This window comes from Lagenorhynchus albirostris, chromosome 12, assembly GCF_949774975.1.
Source record: "Lagenorhynchus albirostris chromosome 12, mLagAlb1.1, whole genome shotgun sequence".
In the NCBI taxonomy this organism is placed as follows: domain Eukaryota; kingdom Metazoa; phylum Chordata; class Mammalia; order Artiodactyla; family Delphinidae; genus Lagenorhynchus; species Lagenorhynchus albirostris.
Genome location: NC_083106.1, coordinates 2694856 through 2718691, shown reverse-complemented (window position 1 = coordinate 2718691; position 23836 = coordinate 2694856). Strand labels below are relative to the sequence as shown.

General features: G+C 48.6%; 1 protein-coding gene across 4 annotated transcripts in view; it reads right to left on the bottom strand.

Moving 5' to 3' along the window:
* The window catches only part of RPS6KA2 (ribosomal protein S6 kinase A2), a 221440-nt gene that overhangs the window by 65582 nt on the left and 132022 nt on the right, over positions 1-23836 (bottom strand). For 3 of the 4 annotated variants that reach the window (XM_060168304.1, XM_060168303.1, XM_060168306.1), the window contains exons 2-4: positions 20544-20660; positions 14841-14922; positions 540-620 (exon numbers count right to left, since the gene is read on the bottom strand). In XM_060168304.1, coding sequence (XP_060024287.1) covers positions 540-620; positions 14841-14922; positions 20544-20660 — 280 coding nt within the window. The remainder of the gene's footprint in view (positions 1-539; positions 621-14840; positions 14923-20543; positions 20661-23836) is intronic. The other variant, XM_060168305.1, reaches the window with a different exon arrangement.

Genomic DNA, 23836 nt, shown 5'->3' with positions numbered 1-23836 from the left:
GCCTTGCGTGGCGTCGCAGATGCGTGGCCTCAGAAATCAGAATGATTCCGTCTGAGTCTCAGTTTTCTCTTCTGAAAACTGGAAACAATAGCCTACCTTGCAGGGCCGTTCTGAGGCTCAAAGCGCTACCGTCTCTCAAATGCCTAAAATATCGTCTTTACTTAAAGTGCAGGAGATGTTACCACTCTGGTTTAAAGAAACTATGGGGTCACAGGCACTCTACTCTGAAACAACACAAAAATATGTCATAGATTCACCCCACCTAGGTCAAGACCTCTTTTTAAAACCACTTTCTCCATGATGATGATTTAATTAAGGGTAACCTCTCGCTCCCTCAGGTTCGGATTTTCGAGATGAAAACAGGGCATCTTCCTCCCCCAGAGAAGGAGAATCTGAGGCTCAGGAACCCGGGGGGGAGAGAGCTGCACCCCAGACAGGGCCAGAGGCTGAGACAAGGAATCTACACCGATTTCCTCTGATTTGGGGGAGGGTTGGTCTAGGTGCTCCCAACAGTAGGGAATTGTTTTTCCTCCCTTTACCGTAATGAAGCTTTACGATGAAAGGGTGATTCACTTCTGCCAAAATGTCTCTCTCCATCTTCGATCTGACTCGGTCCCGAACTGCAAGACAGAAAAATCGAAGGCTTTCAAAGGCAGGATGTGAAACACAAGACATCAGATATAAATAATTTCCCCCGACTTTTGTTACAAACTTTTCAAACATATACAAAAGTTGAAAGAGTAGGTTGAATGACCACCCCTAAGTCCTCCACCTAGATTCAACAGCTGCTTACATTTCGATACATTTTCTCTCCCCCTCTCTCTATCTCCCGCACACATGCACACATTTTAGCCACAAATCTGACAATAACTTGTCGACACTGTGACATTCAATGCCAAGGTGCATTTACATGCAGCATTCCCTAAGAACAGGGTAATCTCTTACATAACCCTAACGCGACTGTCGCCCTGCAGAACATTCACCATCATTCCACAACATCATCTAATATCTGACCCATATTCCAATCCTGCCCGCCCTGCCACGTCACTTATAGCTGTTATTTTTTCCAACCTCGGATTCGGTCAAGGTTCCCATGTTAGATCTGGTTGTTACATTTCCTTATTCCTTTTGCTTCTAGAATACAATGGTCCGGTATCTTTTTTTTCCCCTGTGCTTTTTGTGGGCTTTTTGGTTAAGTCCAGGTCAGTTTTCTTGTAGATTGTTCCTACGTGTGTCTGATTGTTTCTTTACTGGTTGCTCTAACTCCTATATTTATTATAAACCGACGTTAGGTCTGGAGGCTTTATAAGGTTGAGGCTAAACATTTTTGGCCAAAATACCTCCCGGGTGATGCTGCAGGCCTCAAGGTGCAGCAGATGGGGGGAGGGGTGCCGCGTTACCCTTGCTCAGTGATGCTGAATTCCACTGGGTCAAGGTGGCAAGTCATCAGCCTCTCACTGCAAAGATGTGTACATCCCCTTGTAAGTAACAAGTAACGCGAGGGGTGATATTTTGGTATGGAATGACCTGTGGGCTCCCTTACAATCCTTCATCCGTTAGCTTACATATATGATCCTTGCTTATACGGATCAAGGATGCTTCAGTCATTTAGGGTTACAAAATGGCAATGTTCTCATTTCTGATGGGACTAGAAATCAAGAGGAAAATCCCTTCTCTTCCTCTTCCTGAGGATAACTATGGATTATGGAATTTTTAAAAAACTGAGTGTGTTATAACCAATTACAATATTATTCTTTTCAGTGCTGACACTGCCTAAAGTTTAGCCATCTGGGAATACAGATGGGATTCGTTTTGAGGAAAAAATAAACAAAAAAACAAACAAAATCACCACTTGAGAATAAGAACAACGCCAAGATTCCACAAGCAAATTGGTACACCCAGGGCAATGTCCAAGTGACGTCCTATGGCCCCGCGTGTGTGAAGGCAGAAGCTTTCCTCAAATATTTCTAAGCGTGACAAGCATGATGAATATCACCGTATGGACCAGGTGTTTAAGTTGTTCATACTTTGGTCTTATGTACTTTTAAAGTTTTATTTAAAAAGTCCTTCCCATGGGCTTCCCTGGTGGCGCAGTGGTTGAGAGTCTGCCTGCCGATGCAGGGGACACGGGTTCGTGCCCCAGTCCGGGAAGGTCCCACATGCCGCGGAGCGGCTGGGCCCGTGAGCCATGGTCGCTGAGCCTGTGCGTCTGGAGCCTGTGCTCCGCAACGGGAGAGGCCACAACAGTGAGAGACCCGTGTACCGCAAAAAAAAAAAAAAAAAAAAAAAAAGTCCTTCCCAAAGGATGGCTATAATAATAAGAAAAAAAAAACCCACAAAAAATGGAAAATAACAAGCGTGAGTGAGGATGTGAAGTTGGTGGGAATGTAAAATGGTGCAGCCACTGTAGAAAACACAGAAATACCATATGACCCAGCAATTCCATTCCCCAAAGAACTGAAAACAGGAATTCCAACAGATACTGGACACCCACATTTACAGCAGTATTATTCACAACAGCAAAAATACGGCAGCAACCCAAGGGTCCACTGATGGATGCCTGAGTAAGCAAAAGGGAGTTTGTCCATGCCATGAACTATCACTCAGCCCTAAAAATAAAATCCTGACATGCACTACCGCAGGGCTAAACCTTAGAAACACTACACCACGCACAGTAAGCCAGACAGAAAAGGACGAATACCATATAATTCTACTTATACGAGGTCCCTGGAGAAGTCAAATTCATAGAGACAGAAAGCAGAAGGGTAGGTGCCAGGGGCTGGAGGAGGGAAGTGGGGAATTGTTTAATGGGGACAGAGCTTCTGCTTGGGATGATGAGTACGTCTGGGGTAGAAACAGCGGTGATGGTTACACAATGCTGCAAATGTATTTACTAACACCACTTACAGACGCTTAAAATGATGGATATCCTATTATGCATATTTGACCACAATTAAAGAGAACAGAAGTCCTTCCTGTCCCTGGGCCCCAGGACAGTCTCCTGCGTTTTGCTCCACGACCGGTTTCCTCTCTCACACTCAGGAGCTCAGGATCCCTGGGGTCCACCTCTGCTTTGGCGCCCTGGCCGCTCGCCTTCCCGGGGGGCCCGCGGCCTGGAGCACACACAGCCGGGCCCCGTCTCTCCCAGCGCACGGGTGGCTCCGTTCAGCTTCCTCGTCTGTAACCTGGGGTGACGATGGTACCTGCCTCACGGGGTCACGGCGAGACCAACGGGTAGCGTGTGAGCACGACGGTGCTGGTCCCACAGCCCAGGCCACGCCTGCGCTGGGGTCACTTTGCTGCCTAGTACGTGGAGTCGGCTTCACTGCGTGATAAGAGGCAAGGGCTCGTCCCTCATCTTTCTCTCTGCTCTGATGCTTGGCTGTGCCCGGTCCGATACAGACCCCTATGACTGCAGTGGCCCCGAATCGCCCTGAGACGCTGGAAGGGCCGAGCGCCGGCACACAGGACGCAGAGCTGCCCCAGCAAGTGGGAGTCTGGGGGCCACAGTGTGAAGAGGGAAGCAGGGGAGCCTCCCGAGGGCTGTGTGCCCGGGGGAGCGGGGGACGGGGGCCCGGGGAAGTCTCCATGGGCGCCACCTTCAGGGGCCCCGGGAGGGCAGCAGCTCCTCCGCTGGGGACGCAGCCATGGCCGCGTCCACCCCTCTGGAGGGAGGCGAGACACCGGGTGTGTGACGGGGTCGCTGGGCAAGACCCGAGGAGAGGTCGGTGTCTCTGGGTGGCTTTTTTTGGTGTGGTTTTAAGAAGTTTTGATATGCTTCTTAATTAAAACACATTTCATCCATTCATTCTTTAAAGAAGTAGTTTCTGGTACAGGTAAAAATAAGACGGTCTGTTATTGAACACGACTGCAGCTACAGAGAGAAGGTTTTATGGCAGCATCCGTGCGGCTCCATCAGGACACGTTCCCAACACAAGCTCCTCCCTTGGTCGTTCTTGCCGTGGACACCCCAGCACGGCCGCCACTTAGGAGAATGCACAAAGGGGGCAGAAGCAGACAATTCCCAGGCAGACGGCACAAGGAATCTCTCCATTTCCTGTCTATCCCGAGTTACAGGTTCCAGTGGCTCTGCCAGGGAGACAGCAGAGAAAGGGTTTCAGGAGAGTCAACAGAAGCAAAAGCTGAAACCCATTCATTCAATAAAAGACGCAGAGGACGCCAGCTAAAGACCCTGAAGGGAGAAAGGGATCCCACGTAAGCGGTGGGATCCGAAAGACGTCTCTCCAAGCACGTGCGCAGGCTGAGAAGGAGACCTTGGGTGGGACAGGGTCACAGGAAGGAAGGGGGGATGCGTCAGTGACAGGGGGCCTGGGGCCGCCCCTCCCAACCCTGGCTGACAAGGCACCTCTCTGAGCAGCTGCTGTGCGGACCCATGGGCTCCTCACGGTGGGGACTTCATCCGACGCATCTCAGCCTCCTGCGTCCTTTGCCTCAGGGAGCGGAGCCGGTGGGAGACAGTCTTCTGTCACCCCCATGTACTGCCACCCCCAGGCACGTCCTCCTCTGGGGAGAAGCCCTGGCCCACTCCCACCCCCATGACGTGATCTGGTGAAGCAGGTGGCAGAGGACCGGAACACTGTGTTCCTACCCCCGTCTTGCCATCTCCTTGCAAAGCTCACTCTTTGACTTTGGTTAAGAAAATCTAAAAATCCTCTAAATGGGATTGATGTTATTATCATTGAGTTCAGACCTCTTTGGAATGAGGAACACTGCTTAGTGTTACTTACATACCTGAAGATAGTATTTGTAATGGAAAGCAAAGGCCATAATAAACCTGGTGACAAAATTAGAAAAAGACGCTTACATTCAAATTTCCAAGGGGCTGTCCGGTTATAGGGGTAAAATAAATATATATTTCTTCCCCACATTTTACACAACAATAAATCCAAGATCGATTAAAGAGGTAAGTGTTAAAGAAAACAAGCTGTAAAAATGGTAACAAAGATGAACACTCATCTGATGTCTGGGTGGGGATCTTTTTTTTAAATAAAAGCAATGGAAGAAATAACACAGGAGAGAGTGATAGACTGAGTTACCAAACAGATTTCCCACCCAAAAGGCCATAAAATTAAAAGGCGGACAAAAAATTCAGAGATTATCTGAAACAAACAGAAAAAGGGCCAGGAGCCTAGATGCACACACTATCTAAACACTCTTATTCTGTCTAAAGTAACAGAGGAGAAACCAAGACTCCAGCCCCAACAGTGAACCTAATGGAGCACAGATAAGACACATCGGTTTGGGGAAGATGCTTTCACAACCATGTTTGGTAAGACTGACCCCCGGCGCATAAACTGCTGAAACACAAGCATACTGGGTCCAAGGTGGCAGGAAAAGGGAAAGGCTGTGTTCATGCAGGGGCAGGATTTTATCACTGCAGATGGCCCACGGGGGAAGTGACCGGGGCCAAGCTAACACGGTGCGGAGGGTAGCTGTCACACAGGCAATGCCCTTCAGATGTGGAACAGCAGGCGTGAGGCCAGCTCTGCAAAGGTGACTGGGCATCTCCGGGCCTGCAAGTTCTCGCTTTGCCGGGCTGAACCGGCACCCGACCTCACCACCGCCCGCTCTGGGTGGTGGCAGTCACTCGGGCCACCAGGGATGGAGGGAAAGGCCCTGAACGGTGCCTCAGCCATCTGACGGGCAGCTGCAGAGCGGTCCCTCCACCAAGAAAGAAAACCGACGTGAGAGCAAGTGCTTCATTTCTGACGCTGAGCACTTCAAGCTGCCTCTGGAGGCTAAGGATTCCAAGGGATTTTGAGTCCCAAGACTCAGATGCATAAAAAAAAAAAAGCCCAGAGAGATGCTTCTTACATCCTTCCATTGCTACCGTGCCAACGAGTTACAGAAATGGTGAGACACGCCAGCCTGAGGCGAAACGTCCCCAGTAACCTGCCGCTGGGTGTTCTGGACCGGCGCAGGGTCTGGGGCCAGGCCACTGCCTCCCCGGGATCTTTACTCTCTAGCATGAGACACGTGAGTCTGGAATCGAGTGGGGCTTGACCGTATAGATGGAAAAACCCAGATGTCCTAGACTATTCTGAGATTCACTAATAAACCGTAGACATCGGTGATAAATTAACATCTGTTATACTTCACATCAACCCTGTACTTGTGGCTGACCCGCGACGCGAAGGATTAGAGTGACGTGCTTTCCATGGTTGCTTTGCTCTGTACGGAAACCTGCAGCTCCAGGTGCCGGCTGTGACCTTCCCGCGTCCTTCAGCCTTCCGGGCCCGGGGCTGCCCCTGGAGCTGACATGAAGGCGGGAGCGCCTGTAAATTCGTCCTACCTGAAGGGCACAGTTTCCTTCCCAGGAAAGTAGAGGATGAAGCCCACTGTGGGATTACCCTGCTGGACGTGACACACAACACAAAACCAGAGCTGCTTTCTGGAACCCCCCCCCCACATTTTTCGGATCAGGCCCACGTCCCCAAAGCTTCCACGCCCTCCTCTCCATCAGACAACTTCAGGGGCACCTGCTCCCAGGTGCTCCTGTGAAACTGAAGGTGCAGGACATGCTACCCTGTTGATTTTCTTTCCTCAACCACGTGGCCTGTTTTGGACTTGTGGAGTTAAAAAGTTGGCTAATGCCCCTTGTGCCCTAACTAAAGGTCTCAACATCTGCAGCCCTTTGTCTCTGGCAAGTGACAAACCACAATGCACGCAGGTGCCTTTTGCCAGCCAGCCGACGGCTTGGCGCCCTGAGCGGATTTGAGCCTTGAGGCCCCCTGGGAGTTCCTGCATCCCCACCCTCTGCGAGTCACCACAACTCTCAGAAAAATGGTCCATACGATCTCCTAGAGCCAGTTGGGAAATGCTCATGAAACTGATCTTGAAGTAGGTGGCAACTGCAAGCTGCATAAGAACCCCTGGTAAGAATAATTAACCTATTTCGGAGGATGGATTCACTTAGGAGAGCTCCACCTGCAGCGAGGCTGGGACCAAAATCCTCTCGTTAGAGTTGGACATCATTGCCTGTATTTGCCTGTTTTTAAATGACCTCCATCAATACACATTACTTTTACGCTACATTATATATCATGTCATATCATGTTACATTACGTTACATTATATTCTACTATATAGAGACTGTATTTGAAAAGAAAATGAAGCGTAAGATAAAAACAAGTCCTATCGGTCACGGTGAAGATGAGAGATGGCCAGGTAGGAGGTACACCTTAGAAAAGCCCGGGGTCGCTGTGGACGGGGCTGCGACATCCCTCAGGGACCGCGGGGCGCGGGACCGCACGCGCTGCACGCAGCCGTGCATCTGCAGGCGGCCGCGGTCACGGGGAGGCCTGAGCCTTTTAACTGGAGCCGGACACCAGGCTGGTGAAGAACTCAGGCTCTGCCCGGCTGAGTGACCATGCTTACTGCCTCCTGCCTCTGTCCACAAAAACCTGCCAGGTCTGCAGTTATATCCCAAGCGGTCTCCTGGATGCGGAATAAAAATCCACCTTCACACAATATCTTTGAACCTTCAAAGGTCTAATTCATAGCAAAGAGGGGCCTCCCGTGGGAAGCTGTGTTGCTAAACATTTGGTGACCAAAACTTTGTACTGCTCATCACTTCAGAGAAAAAAGGAAGAAAACCATGAATGATGAAAATTAAAACATTAGCCACATTGATGACCATATCAGGCACAATTCCCCAAGATTTGTTGCTACACTAGATTATTTAAACCAAGACTGGGGCTTCCCTGGTGGCGCAGTGGTTGAGAGTCCGCCTGCCGATGCAGGGGACCCGGGTTCATGCCCTGGTCCGGGAAGATCCCACATGCCGCGGAGCGGCTGGGCCCGTGAGCCATGGCCGCTGAGCCTGCGCGTCCGGAGCCTGTGCTCCGCAACGGGAGAGGCCACAGCAGTGAGAGGCCCGCGTACCGCAAAAAAAAAAAAACCCAAGACTGACATGGTTACTTAACTAACTTCTTTACCAGAGAATCCTTCTGTGGGTAAATCTTCAGCCCATTATGCTTTCATATTTACAGGCATTAAAGATGCAAGTAGTGAAAAAAAAATCTATTTCCTACTTTTTCTCTACAATGTAAGAAATGCAATTCTGGTAGAAATGAACATATAAAGGACGCCAAGGCACACAGCCGGTATTACAACAAACCGGAGAGCTATTACTTAATGATACTTAATGATTACTTAATGATGATGTTTACATGTTACTTTTTGTCTTAGATCATCTACTGGGAAAACAGCTCCCCTGAATAGTAAATATCCCAGGGACAGCTGGATGAGGCTTCCTGATGAGGAAATGATGCCCTGGGGGTGGGGGGCACGGCTGGTCCCAGGTGCCCCCCTCCTGGGAGGGGAGGAACACGGGATAGAGACCTCGCCACCTCCATGTGATTCTGAGTGTGCGGCTTCACTGCATTGTGACTCAGTTTCCTCATTTGTAAAATGAGGATAAGGGCACTTAAAACCTCCCCTCCAGGAATCTGTAATCATCCCAACGTGAATCAAATGACATAAATGCAGCAGCATGGAAATAACAGCTGTTCAAGCTAAGGCACCGACTGAAGCTTAGTTTCTAAGTCAGTGTTTTTCAAACGAAGCATCTTGGTGTAAGAGAAGAGGAAATAAATGGTGTTGGAAACCACATTCTGAGGTTTGAAACCAACCAGGCTAACTCTGACCAGGGGCTATTTCAAAATGTTGTAATCAGCGTGAACGTAATCCATGCACTCCTGTCCTGGTCACCCCGCACGCTCCCGCATTCCCTCCTGTATCTGCTGACATTCGAGTGATGGAATCAGAGCTCTACTTAAAGAAAGGACAGAGGAGCGACAGAAACCGGGCTCCAAAGGACAATCCGACAGGCTCGGAAAGCACCATTCGGGACCATCTGCGTCTTCTCTCCCAGCCAGGCTCTGGCAGTGACCCCCACACAGCTGGCCAGAAACACCCGTGAAGTGACCGTAACGGTCTATTAATTCCTTACTAAACAAAGAGATTTTGCCAGAATAATATTTTCTTCCTTTAGAATCAACAGGACACAACTTCCTCCCTTCAAAGAAAGGAGCAGGTATTACCTTTGGGCTTAGAAAGTCGACTTACAAGGAAAACGGCTGAAAAATTAGTTAGGCATGAGAACACAGATGAAGTCCTACCAGAAAGTTTTCATTGCGAAGACATATTTCACATAGAAGCTCTCTCCACGTCGTGGAGCGGTGTTTCAATCCTCACTGAAACGAGAATTCTACACAAGGAGCCATCCTGGGGTGAGGTTGGTGGTCCCCAGCAGGCGCCAGGCATCCTTGTAACTAACACGATCACCGGCTCTTCACGTAGTGGGAGGAACCAGGGCTGAACAGAGACGTAAGTCTTTCTAACCAGATGGCAATGAACGCTCAAGCCTCATCCTCGCCGCCCCCCTGCCCCCCACTTAATCAGACCTAAGGCAAACCTAGACCAGAAGAGCCCTAACACACCTCCAATGCCAGCTTTCATGGAGAAAAGGACCAGAAATGAGAACAGCCGGCGGTGAACCTTACGCCAGCAGCACCTCACGCGCGTCGGCGGATCTAGTCCTCGCGTCAACAGTGCTGCGAGGCAGACGCCATTACTGGCATCATCCCATGCAAGTAGGAGGAAACAGAGGCCAGCAGCGGTTCCCCAAGGTGACACAGCCAGTGGCGTCTAAGCCGGATGGGGTCCCAGGGCCCAGTGTGTGTGCTCCCAGCCACTGCATCGGGGTCCTCTTGCTGGCAATACCCTAGAGACACCCGGATACTCATGCCCAGACCACATCCAGACCAGGGGTTCGAGGAGTTGACCTGAAGTGACCCCAGCATTTTGTGAAAGTCCTGCAGGCCATTCCAGCTTGTGGCCCAGCTGGGAACCACCTTATTAACGTGGGTGACAGTCCCCACTTACCAGCTCAGTAAACAGGGGATGGAGATCAGGCTTGGTTTTTTTTTGTTTGTTTGTTTTTTTGTGGTACGCGGGCCTCTCACTGCTGTGGCCTCTCCCGTTGCGGAGCACAGGCTCCGGACGCGCAGGCTCAGCGGCCATGGCTCACGGGCCCAGCCGCTCCGCGGCATGTGGGATCTTCCCGGACCGGGGCACGAACCCGTGTCCCCTGCATCGGCAGGCGGACTCCCAACCACTGCGCCACCAGGGAAGGCCCACGCTGACAGTCTTTTAAACCAAATTCCTCTACAACACAAAGTGGGGCGTCACCCTTTGGAATTCATTGTTTGGAATTCCTTACGTAGAACTGTCACCTGCGATAATTCAGTGTTGAATTTTGTCAATCAGAGACATTGAACACTTTGAAAGGGTCCTTAAGCGACGGGGGCACAAGCAGCGCCGTCCATGCTCGCGAGGGGGGCTGCGGGTCAGGCTGGGGGTGGCTCACGCCTGCCTGCTCGTCACACTGTCAGCTGCTTCAGCCGTTGACACTTGCCTTAGAAGTGGCGTGCCACCTCTTTAAAGAAAGGCGGGGGCAGGCACCTGACCCCTCCAAACCCATTTAAAGGAGAAACAGAGCTGTCAGAGACTATTATCCGTTTGCCAAGTTATTTGGAATCCAAATGACGACGACGCTCCCTTATGTACACGGGACAGCCATCGCGTTTCTGAGAAACCATCCAGAGGTTTGCAGTCCTTGCCGTGGGTCCTCTGCCCCCCTCTCCGTTTTCCCCTTTTCAAAATAATTTCACTATTGAAGTTCCTGGTCTGCACTCCTGGAGGGCGCCGCTCTCACCCACATTTCTTTTCTAACCCGTTCTTCTGATTCACTAATGAGCCTGAAAAGTGGTGATGCTTTGAGGATGGAGAATGGCTTACGAATATTCGAATCTCTCAGGCTAACAGAATGCAGAGGTGTTGGAGACAAAACAAATCTAAACAACTGGCTTCTTTCACAAGGGAGGAGAAAAGAAGGTCTAGAAAGCTCCGAAGGCCCCCCGGTGGCTCAGAGACCTGGCCTCTGTGCTGGACGTCCTTGGTCCTCGTATCGTGGGTCCCAGCACCACCTCACACAAAGGACTGTTTTGTAAATCTTCTATATCTTCTCTTAGGGAAATAAGTTCTGACTGCACGTCTGGGGGAAAAAATCTGTTCTTTAGTGATGGACCGTTTTGAAAAGCTAAAATAGTAGATGATACAAAATAACGTTTGGTTCAAAAGCTGGCTTGTAAGGAGCGCTCGGAAGTGGGAAATTCTTCTGACTTCACGCTTCTAAGTTCTACGCTTATATGGCTCGTTCTCACAACGTAAACATGATTTTACACAGTCAAGCGTATTGTTCTGGAATACGACACAAAAAACTATATTATACAAAGTCAAACAGGTTCTATGTTTGTTAAAAAGTTGAAATATAGAACACAGAGAAGAAAATAAAAGCTCCCAATAATCCTGTGAGTGTTTTCGTTTTGGCCTATTTCCTACATGCATGACATATATTCAATATTCGTACACACACAGGCATCTACCTGTACACGTGGAGGCAGGCGTGCATTTAACAACATCACTATCGTTCTGTAACACAGTTTTATGTCCCGCCTAATCCATGTAACCTTGTATCAGGAGCACTTTCTCAAGGACACTGGGTTGGATCATAAACAACCGTTGAGACTTGCGTTCCCGTGGGAGCTGAGATCACCGAGATGAGTGTTTGCACACGCGCTAAGAGGTCAAGGCTGAGGCCGATGGACGGGCTGAACAAGGGCAGCGCCGGCCCAGCTCCTGGCTCTCTCTCACGCCTCCAGAGCAGGGTGAACACACAAGTTCCCCCACGGTTCCAATTTCTCTCCCACTTCTCCCTCTTCCTCCTTTGGGGGCAGGAGAGGGTGAGATGGTATTTGATGGGAAGGAAGGAACAGTTACAACTTGAGGAGAAAGGGGACAATTTAAGGGCACTGAGCACGTGCTGGTGAGGTTATCAGATGTGCTGATGGAAGGTGAGATGGGCGGGGGATCTCACCAGGAACAATATGGTCAGAGGATGAGCTGACATGGCTTCTGCTTCGACCTGCCTCATCTTCAACCACAGGGAGCTGCCCGCTCTGTGTCTGAGAGAGTAAACCTCCATGCTTTGAGGATGAAAGAGTGGGTTTTAGCAAATGGCCATGTTACGTACCAGCTGTTCATTTTAAAACTAACAGCTTTACCGCGATATAATTCATGTACCACTCAGTCCACCCAACGTGCACAATTCGACAGTTTCTGGAACATTCAGAGCTGTGCAACCATCACCACAGTCAGTTAGAAAACATCTTCATCACCCCCAAAAGAAACCTCATAGTCACTAAGCCACCCCATCTCCCTAACGCCCCAGGCCCCGGCAGCCACTCAGCTGCTTTCCGTCTCTGGATTCCCCTCTTCTGGATTTTCACATAAATGGAGTCCACAGTATGGGAGACTTTGGCTTCTTTGTACCCAGCATAATGTTTTCAAGGCTCCTCCAGGCTGTGGCATGCATCAATATTTCATTTCGTTTTATTGCCAAATAATATTCCGCTGCATGGACGTACCGTACTTTATCCATGAGTTCATGGATATTTGGGGCTTTTCCACTTTTTGGCTGCTGTGAATTAGCTAGTGCTGCTATGAACATTCATGCACACGTTTTTGTGTAGATGTATGCTTTTGCTTCTCTTGATTATACCTAGGCTAGAATAGTTGCGTCACGTGGTAGCTCTATTTAACTTCTGAGGCGGTACCAGAGAAGCTGTTCACTTTTTTAGACAGTCTGATGACCTTGAACTAACATACGTTTAATTTGATTTTCTATTGCTATGGAACTACTGTTTAGTGAAGAGATTATTTTATTCAAAGTTGGGGATAGAAAGTCAAAACCTGCTTTGTTTCCTATACATCTTTTAACGAACAATTCTTTAAAATTATATTATTATGAGGATCTTGGACTATTTGGCCACGATCAATCGACAAACAATTTTAGAAATATTATTATAGCTACAATAAAAAAAGTTCACTATAAATAGCACGGGTTAAATTATGTTGTTGAATTTAAAACTCCAGTGTCAACAATAAACTATAAAACCAAAACTGTATCATAAAACCCAAAACTTCTGTGTACAGAAGAATAACTGGGACAGTTTGTTAGAAAACTCAAATTCTAGGCTCTGCCCCAAGAGACTACAATCCAGTAGGCCCGAAGTGGGGCCTTGGGATCTATTTTTAACAACTTTCCCAAAACACACATAGGTGATTCTGATGTAGGCTCCAGTCTGGCCAAAGTGGGCAGTTTTTGTATTTTCTTTCATGGGTTGTGCTGACAGTGTGAACTTGATTGCTGTTTTCTATAGAAATATTTACCCATCCTTTAAGAATTGTCTTGCTCACCTTCTAAATCCTTTTTTTTTTTTTTTTTTGCGGTACGCGGGCCTCTCACTGTTGTGGCCTCTCCCGTCGCGGACGGAGCACAGGCTCCGGACGCGCAGGCTCAGCGGCCATGGTTCACGGGCCCAGCCGCTCCGCGGCATGTGGGATCTTCCCGGACCGGGGCACGAACCCGCATCCCCTGCATCGGCAGGCGGACCCTCAACCACTGCGCCACCAGGGAAGCCCTCTAAACCCTTTTTGAATGGCCTCATGTGGAAGAACTCTTTCTTCCTTTGTATCTAAAATGTTTAGGTCTCTATATATTTGGTCTATGCATTTACTGTTCTATATTATTGGTTCTATGTGGTTCAAAATAGATCTTATTTACCAGCTAGACAGTAAGTGACTTGAAGGCAGAGAATGACATATTTTTGTGCTGTCCCCTGCATGTAGGTGCTGAGCACACTGTGATATAAGGCCTAAAACTTCAACAGCTGCCTTGACATCTCTGAGTTTCATGGGCCCCAAAGGCTTAACCATGAGTTCCCCTGCCCTTGACAGATATGCCCCCCATCTAGCAGGAAAGGCTCCCCACCCTGCTGGTTCCCTGTAAGCCAGACCAGCTGTACCCCACCTGGTCTTTAACCTAACACGTTCAGTTCCCTGCCAGCCCACAGAACTCTTTGAACAAGCCCATCACATCTTCCCTGGAACCAGGGGCCACCCCTCCCTCTTGTTACTACAAAGCCTGAATCTCACAGTCCCTGCAACCCACTCTGCTCCTGTGCAGCCCCTCGTGGCCCAGCATGCTGTGCGGTGCCCTCCTCCCCCAGTGATGGGTATAGGTGACTGATAAACTCTGTCGTCTCACCTGCCCGGGCCAGGTATTGCGTGCCCAGCCTCTAGCACTATTTAGGACACGGGTCCCTCCCTCACCAATGGGTGAATAGGAGGTGGTCAGAGCTGACGTAGTTGGTGCTCACCGTACGTACTGCTGGCTAAATGACCCTGAGCTTAGAACAGAGATTTTAGATAATAGCTTACCTTGACCCGCGTTATGTGCGTATACTTTTCTGGAGGGGAGGAGTATAGAAGCAGGGAATCAGGTGTTGGACTGAATTTCTAAAACCCAGTCCGGGGGAAGAAAGGGAAATAATACAGCCGTGAATCACATTTTGTTTAAAACTGAGCAATCCAGTCTGAAGGATGAATTTAGGCTGATTTGTTGCCCAATACAGCCAAAACAACCTCTTTTGCTTTCCTCCTCAGTGCTCTTTTCCCCAAATGGTACGTTACAGCAGAGCATATGTGGAGGATGGTATTTACACAATATGGCCTTCCCTCTGAAGACCGTGGAAATCGTGCAGGGCTCTGTTAAATACTCAGGGGTATGCTTGTATTGTGTATTATCGATCAGAGAGTAACATGTCGACATACAGAAATCATGCAACACTAAACGGAATGTCTATTTCCTCCAATAACAACAGTTACGTGTCTCCCCCTCTGTGACCTCTCACCTTTCAAGGTGGCCTTCTTCAGAACCTTCATTGCGTAGAGCTGCCCAGCATCCGACCCCTTGACCTTCCTCACCAGGAACACCTGGTGAGAAAGAGAACACAGGACACCTGCAGTTGATATGACTGTAAATTCATTTTCCTTATTGGATTTGACACGGGGATACACAGGGAGTTTAGGAAACTCCAATAAAATAAATACACTGTAGGAAAAACCTAAATGTAAAATCTTCTCCAACATCTGGGATGTCAGGAAAAGTTCATCTAATTTATTACAACCCTGGGAGGAGCCGTGTTACGTGTTCGTCTGAAGAATCACATTTGTTTTCGGCACCACTCACTTTCTACGAAACACTTTATATCAGAGGGAATAGCACCCTCCTTTGAAAAAAAGACCAGTTGTTTAGAAAAACAAACACTATTCAGAAGTTTTCAGGGAGGTCATTTGGTTTCTTGTAAATACGCCCTGTAAACCCCCAAGGCGAAGGCCACCCTGAGAGTCACTGCCAACCACACAGGACACTCTGACTCTCAAGATGAGCCAGGCTCTCTTATTTTGAGCTTTCTTCACCCAAATTTCAGCTTTGAGTAGCTTAAGTTTACAGCTGGAGCTGGTTTCTAAATGGCTCTTACATAATCTCATGTGGACACAACATCTGCTGGGATACATTGTGACGTGTATCGTGGAGGAAAAGACAATTGTTTGAGAGGCTGAGCTTAAAAGACACGTTCCTAGTTGTTGAACAAAATTAGTAAAAAAAACCAACCAACCAACCTGGGGTATCCGTTACGAACAGAACACCTTCCACGCAGATGAAACAACAGTATTTGCTTTTCCTAACAGTATTTACCAATAGATGCAAAAATCTGCTCTCATGACAGAGACGCGGGTGCAGACGACATGTGTGTCCAGAGGCACAGGTGCTGCCGCGTGTGTGCTTGCAGCTTCACCGCGTGCAGTCGCCACGGATCGCGTACAAAGCCACAGGGGCTGCGGGACAGAGTGATCTACCCACCGTACTGCAGTGAAGACGACTCATTAGCCCCAAGACGAGGCACTCGTCATGGGAACGCTAGTGACAAGAGTAAAACCCCTCTTCCAAAACGAGGGGACAATGGAGAAAAATGAGGACAGGTATATGCAGGATGTGCGTTCAGAAGGTCGAGCCTTTGGAGTACCCGGAGTCGGTCTTCTCTGTCCCCCTTTTCATTCCTTTCTCCGCCTCTTCCCCACAATATAAGGGGGGTCCGTAGGAACTCACACATGAATATGTATATGAGGTACATGCGTGGATTCAGAAGTAGGGAAGACTGTCCACTCGAGTCCACACGGAAGGCCGTGCTCACATGGCATCTGACCATGATGGTTTAGTTTCAAGGATGCAAATCTTGCATGGATCGCTTCTCATGAACCTGTTTTCTTTTATTGCAACTCAGGTTTTATTAATAAAAATGAGATGATGGATAATAATGGCTATCTATATTCATCTGTTTTAAAAAGGAGTTCTACTTTGATTTTCAAAAGAACAGGAAAAAAACCTCCACACTACCAATATTTGTCAGGCTCCTGCCACACGCCAGGTCCTGCAAGAAATGCCCTACAGCAAGCAGAGCACCCAACAGGAGACAAACGCATTTCGAGAGAAACAACAAAAATACGGTAACAATTGACTTAAAAGTGGATTTAATACGAGTGAAGAGCTTGTCTCTGTCTGCCCGGGGAGAGCCCTCCCGTCCGAGGTATCCCGCACCTCTCGCCTCTTCATCCTTATGTGATTCAGGAACACATGCTAATGTAGTGAGATAAGTTCCCAAACGACCGGACCATTTCATCAAAGACAGCTGGCGAATCTCTGACACTTAACCCCGGGGACTTTTCACGTGCTCCCGCGTTTTATTTTTAGAGCTGCTTCTTCAGCAGCTCAGCCGGGACTCTGCAAAGCCCTTCCGTGAGCACACGTGGCGACAGATGCGTGTCACCCGAAGCTGCCCTAGTCTCCGTGTATTACCGCGATCAGCCCAATCACTACCTCATTCTCTGAGCGAGATTTTCAACTCTGTCTCAGAACTGGAACCTGGCAACTGGTCTGCAGCGTCCCCTCAACACACGAGCCTGGCAGCTGGTCTGCAGCGTCCCCTCAACACACGAGCCTGGCAGCTGGTCTGCAGCGTCCCCTCAACACACGAGCCTGGCAGCTGGTCTGCAGTGTCCTCCCAGCGCACGACCCAAGTGCATGGCGGCCATGCGCTTCCAGAGGACGCCAGGGTACCAACCTTCCCCCCAGAGGAAGACATTTACAGATAGTGACGGGAGAGCAAGGACGTTTCTCATCGGGGTTTGATCCCACCTCAGAACGCGGGATCACAATCCGGTCCTTATCTGCCTGGGGAGACCGAGGGGTGGGAGACGAGCCAGGGAGGGGGCAAAGGCTTTGTTTCCACCTTCCCTGAAGGTCTCGGGGAACATCTGGGCAGCGCCACGCATTTTAACACTCGGACACCCTCTGCCCCATTCCTCAGCGTGTTTCACTGCCTTCCCACCGCCTGCTTGACCGATAAGGATACTGTCTTCCTCTGCTCCCAAGCACTACCGACCCCCTGCTCTCCGGCCATCACTGAAATAATCATGGTCTGACCAAATTACTAATGGCCAGAAACCGTCCCCATTATTCCCAGCAAATTCCTTCAGCAAACGGGCTACTTGGCTCCCTGGGCTCTGCAGGGCGGAGCGTGGGGACGGCAGTGCACGCTGCCCCTTGTGTGGTCCCGTCTGGGGACAGTCCTGAGGCCGCCAGCCTCAAACATCCCTGTGACAGACCCTAACCCGAAGCCGGGGCCCCCCTTGGGGTTGAGCGCTGCTCCTTTCCAGCAACGATCTTCCGGCTGCAAAAGGGGAGAGTGGGGGCTGAGGAAGGGGGGTGAAGGGTGCGGGCGGAGGACAGTCACTTGGGGGATTCCCAGCAGCAGGCATGAGCGAGGAGGTCTTGGTGGCGTTTTATCCATTTCCGCGTCTCCAACGGCTGCAGTCACTGAAGGGGTGACAGAAAGAACACAGGGACCCGGTGGGGGGCGAATGTGAGCCCGGAGCCCAGGTTCACGCCAGCTCCCTACTCTCTGGAGTCTCTGCAAGAGACGTCTGTGTAACAGGAGCTTCCTGCAGGATGCAAACACGTAGTCGTGCCCTTCTTCTCTCTTACCGAGAGCAAAAGGAAGATACTCCCGCATAAGGACATGTGATTTCCATTTAGAGATGAAGAATAAAATAATATGGGCGGTAGGACATAGGGATTTCCCCCTCTTGTCGTTAGTTCGGCTTTTATAAAACATTCGTAACAAACACTGCTGTGTGGACACATAAGATTTGTCATCGTGGTTCTCTAGTGCCCACCGTTCCCAGGGGACCTCTGGGTGGAGCTTTCCAGAGCCCTGCTGGGTCGGCACAGCAGCCTCGTCCACCGGGAACCCTGAACCTCACCTCCAGTGTCCGCCACGGTCCTGATCCGGTGACCAGGCCCAACACACAGGCAGTGGTTGAGCTCGTGAGTCAGTAGTTAATGGAGGTTAAACATCTGTAGGCGTTGCCACTGCCTCTTCCTTTTATTTCTCTTCACTTACTTATTTTAATTTTAATCTCTTAATTTATCTCTTTATTTATTAATATCAGAAGATATTAATCTTTTAAACTTTACTTTTTTATGCCTCATACAATGATGGCTGGGAAGGAAAAGTGTGGAGTGTTACGAAGCTTATCATTCCAAGGGGATTCCGCCCAACACCAGGATTTCACTGGTTTCCCAAAGAATTTTTTTTTTTTTAATCAAAATTGAAATTCAAACTTTGCAGGGAATTGGAAAAATTCTTTTCTCCTTTCATTTTTAACGCCCAGATCTCTGAGCAGGGCATCGTCAACGTAGCTTTTGTTCAGTCGAGTTTTGCACGGACAGGCTCAGATCCATCTTCCTTGAGCTCAGAAGGCATTTTCCATCTCTGCTGCTTCCAGACACCCTGGCGGGAGGGCGCTCAGTGAAATCAGGGTCCTGAAATAGGCCAGGGCATCAGCCAGTGCCCACCCAGCAACCCTGGGCCCCGCCTGAGAGGTGGGTCCCCATCTCCATCACTGGGGACAGAGGTGATTCAGCTGCACTGGTCCTGTGTGTCCTCAAGAAACAACTCGTGGGCAGCGTCTCTGAAAGGGAGCAAGGGGCACCTTGCTCGTCCCTATTTCCACGTCATGGTTCTTAGAGAAAGACTTATGCCGCTTCTTCTTTTTCCAACATTTCTAATTAATGGGAAGACAGTCCATTACCACATAAATAGGTGTTACTATGTCACTATGTTTTAGTAACAGCTTTTTACCCTGAGAGCCTGAAATCTTCATTTCCCTACTTTCATAAATGCCTTATAAACCATATGAAATAGCCATTTTTGGAGGCCACAACATTTTGAACGCTGGTAATTTCATATGGTTCAAACGGACACGTCTGTAGATACATTAGTATAAACACATGTTCCATACCACATTGTGTGGAAAAGAAAAAATAAAATAAAAAAACATTCTACCTTTTAAGCATGGCAAAAGAGAGGTTTCACAAACAATCGAATTTTCGTGGTCTGTAAGAGATTATCTAGAACATCACTAACAAACTATTAATCCTACGTGAAATCGACATGCGCTGGATTTCGTCTTGGCCTATGAAGTCCTATGAAGACTGGGGAAATTTGGTGAATGTCCACATACCACATATACAAAAATAGTTACTTTAAAAAGCCAGGACTCTGTTCTGCTTAAACTCTAGGAAAGGTTGGCTTCATGGCTTGCCTCAGGCCCTCATGTTCTAGAAATCGTAAGTCTGTATAATTTCTAACAGTTACACCAAGGACGTGGAGATATTAGCACTGCCCTGGAATAACTCACTTATCCTCGTGAAAGATGTATTGACATCGTGCGTATGTGGATGTGGCCCTATATAAAGAGACAACTATTTCTCATTTCCTGAGAGAAATCAGTTTTCATTTTAATTTGAAGGTGAAAAAGAAAGGAAACGAAAAATTCTAGTGCACAGATTCATCGTAGACGATTGCTAGACATCTAGGAGTCATGTCTTATTTAATCCATAGAATAATTATAGAAAGTAGTTCACATGATGTCCCTTTCATAGATGGGGGAACTGAGGCTTGGACAGGCAAAGTATCTGCACAGTTTACACGGAGGGTGAGGGGAGCCAGCCTGCAGTCCCAGCCTCCTTGACTCCTTGGTGACGGTCATAGGAACCGGTCCCGAAGGGCGCCGCCTTCTCTGTTCCTTTCTTCCTTGTTCTCCTACTTTTTCCTTCATTTTGAGAAATACTTGTGGGGTATGCACTTCTAAGAAGATGCACGGCTCAAGTTCAAGGACCCTAGCCAGCACGGCGATACGCTAAAGGCCCACGGAAGCTACAGGAGAGGGAAGGTGTGTGGTGTCCCTAAGCTCAGCTCCATGGTCACGGGCTTCAGGCAAACCGAGGCCCCAGCTCCAGCCACCACGGGGCCCGCCATGTGGGCGCTGCCTGTACTTCTTATTCCCTCAGCTTGGGGCCGCCTCTCCCTTGGGCTCAGGAGGCACCTCTGCCGTCTCCTTCACCAGACATTCAAGTGCTTCGCCCTGACGTGCGGGACCAGCCCCAGTGGAATGCAACCCACTTGGAGGGAACCATGGTCCTAACTTACCTTTCCATAGGACCCTTGTCCCAAAACTTTTAACAGTTCAAACTGGGAAGGGTCGGCCTTTTCAAAGCCTGCTTTCACATGATGACTGATGTCAATCTCCTTCACGATGCCCTCTTCCTGCAAGAGAAAAATGACAACAATACAAATCAAGGGGTTCCTCTGGATTCATCCTCTGAAGGTACAACAAGTCGGGTATGTTACGGATTTTCAGGATAGGAGCTTAAAGCGGTGACACCACAGAGCTTTACAAAATCAACCTGCTTTTTATACCAAGGATTCCGCTCTTGAGCCTGTAACTGCTTCCTTTCCCCGTGGAGTTGTGTCACGTGGTCTTACCAATACCTCAGTGAAATCCATTCTGCTTCTTAACAGTTTGGGCAAAATTTTGGACAGGGAGGAATGCGGGAACCATGGAACAAAACGAACCTCTGAGAATCTGTCTTAACGTCTACACTGCTGTGGTCAAAAAGGTTATCAGGGGCTTCCCTGGTGGCACAGTGGTTGGGAGTCCGCCTGCCGATGCAGGGGACACGGGTTCGTGCCCCGGTCCGGGAAGATCCCACATGCCGCGGAGCGGCTGGGCCCGTGAGCCATGGCCGCTGAGCCTGTGCGTCTGGAGCCTGTGCTCCGCAACGGGAGAGGCCCCGGCAGTGAGAGGCCCGCCTACCGCAAAAAAAAAAAAAAAAAAAAAAAAAGGTCACCAATAGGGATCTACAGGCAGAAGTAATCTGTGAATGCAGTTCTTTTTCTCCTCCTTCTTATAATTCTACTCTCCCTTATATTTTTGCCAGAGCTAATGCGAAGCATGATTCATTGCCATCCCAGAGCGTATATTTCAGAGGAAGCAGTCAGATAGGATTTTCTGCCAGTCCAGAAGCCTTCCCAGTAGGAAAAAAAAGGCCTTGATCTTTAAATTAAAACACTGGCAGAAATCACTACAAATTCTCACCAGAGAACTACCTGTCCCCAGAGATGTACTACTTCACCTGTAAGAGGGTATGCCACCTATCCGCCACCAGCTATTTGACGTGGAAAAACTGTGAAGTAGGTGTTTTTCCGTGGGGAGGTGCATGAGGTCACTCGACCTGCTGTGACCCCCTCGGCAGGCAGGTGACCCAGCTCCTGCAGTGCAGCATCCCCAGAGGGGTCCGTGCCCCGGACCCCAGGATTCCCGCCCAGGGCCCCGCGTCACCCCTCCTGTGAACAAGCAGCCCAGCACCCAGGCCATCAGGTCTCCCCAGCCCAGCGCATCCCACCAACACGTCAGCATTCGCCTTCCTGAGTCACCACTGCCCGAACATTTCGACTCAAAGGCTTAGAAGCAGATCTCTCTTAACATTTCACTTTGTGTAGATTCTTGCTGTCCAAGTATTTACAGCAAACGCACTCAAAGCACATACCTAACCCCCTCCTCGGGACGGGCGTTAAAACCTCAGGCTGCTCCCTGATAACGCTGCAATGCAGTTAATGTCCCATTTAAAGTCAGTAAGGTCTTGAACAGCAAAGACTCTCAACTACCCACAGAAAAAGGAACCAAGAGTTTCACATTTTAGATTTTAGAGTTCTGCATTCACAGTGACATTTTGGCTTGAACTTGCTTGAGATATTTTGTTTGCCTCTTTCCCAAGAATTAAAAAAAAAAAAAAAGAAAGAAAGAAAAAAAAGAGAAAAGGTCTGGAATCCAATGCTGATTGCTGTGTGCACAGGAAACACCCAGATGGGAGCACGGGGAACGTGCCCGGGCTTGTCTGCTTCTAACTGTTTCCAGACTGGACAGTGATATCTTCTGAATCATTTTGTGACTATTGCCTTAAAGGGCAACCAGATATAAAACAGTGTCTGTGCTTCATTTTGAAATAAATGCTTTTCCCTTTTATGAGGCAGGTCATTTTTTCTAGAATTCTATGTGGATTTTAATGCCATTCCCTTAAGAAAATAAAGTCTGTTCCCTCTACATATAGCACTAAAAATTTGGTTTGTAGCATAACTCCTATGAAAGAGTATTTTTTTAAATAACTTGAGAAATCTGTGGGAGAACCTGGTGTCATGGTCAGGCCCTTGCTCTGTAAGCAAGGATTTCAAAAATGTTCTAATGCGAGAGAGAAAAACTAGAGAAATGACATCAACATAGGACAAAATAATTTACGACAGTGAATTTTAGACTCCCTGTTGAAATTCTGACAGATGGAGGAAATTCCTGTGCAGGTATTAGAGACACAGGGGCAGTGATGGAAACGGCCGGAGGGGACCCGTCGCGGTGCCCTCCGTGCTCTGCCCGCACCGAAGTCACCCTGGAAGGTAATGTCCTCTGTTCTGAATCATCTGCTTTTCATGTCATTAAAGGGAGAATATTTATGAAAAGTAAACGCAGATTAAAAGTTGTGAAATATTCAATGTTCATTGCAGCTCTATTTACAATAGCCAGGACATGGAAGCAACCTAAGTGTCCATCGACAGATGAATGGATAAAGAAGATGTGGCACATACATACAATGGAATATTACTCCGCCATAAAAAGAAACGAAATTGAGTTATTTGTAGTGAGGTGGACGGACCTAGAGTCTGTCATACCGAGTGAAGTAAGTCAGAAAGAGAAAAAAAAATACTGTATGCTAACACATATATATGGAATCTAAAAAAAAAAAGAGGTTCTAATGAACCTAGGGGCAGGACAGGAATAAAGATGCAGACGTAGAGAACGGACTTGAAGACACGGGGAGGGGGAAGGGTAAGCTGGGACGAAGCGAGAGAGTGGCATGGACATATATACACTACCAAACGTAAAATAGCTAGCTAGTGGGAAGCAGCCGCATAGCACAGGGAGATCAGCTCGGTGCTTTGTGACCACCTAGAGGGGTGGGATAGGGAGGGAGGGAGGGAGACACAAGAAGGAGGGGATATGGGGATATATGTATGTGTATAGCTGATTCACTTTGTTATACAGCAGAAACTAACACACCATTGTAAAGCAATTATACTCCCATAAAGAGGTTTAAAAAAACAAGTTGTGAAATATTAATGACAAAGACGTAGAAAATAAGAATCGGGCAAGTGTTAGCTTTGTCTCCAAAAAAGGGGGACAAGGTCATTATAGAAATCACTGATCTGCATGCAGAATATCACTTCTCAGAAAGAGCAAAGAATAAGTTATTGAACAGGTGACTCGTGAAAGTGCAGAAAAGAACAAGGAAATCACCGAAACTCTGACTCTCTTTGAGCAAGTCCTGCCAGGCTAACCCCGTCCCACTCCGGGCGCTGTTAACGCAGCGGTGGCCGGAGAACTGCAGCCTGGC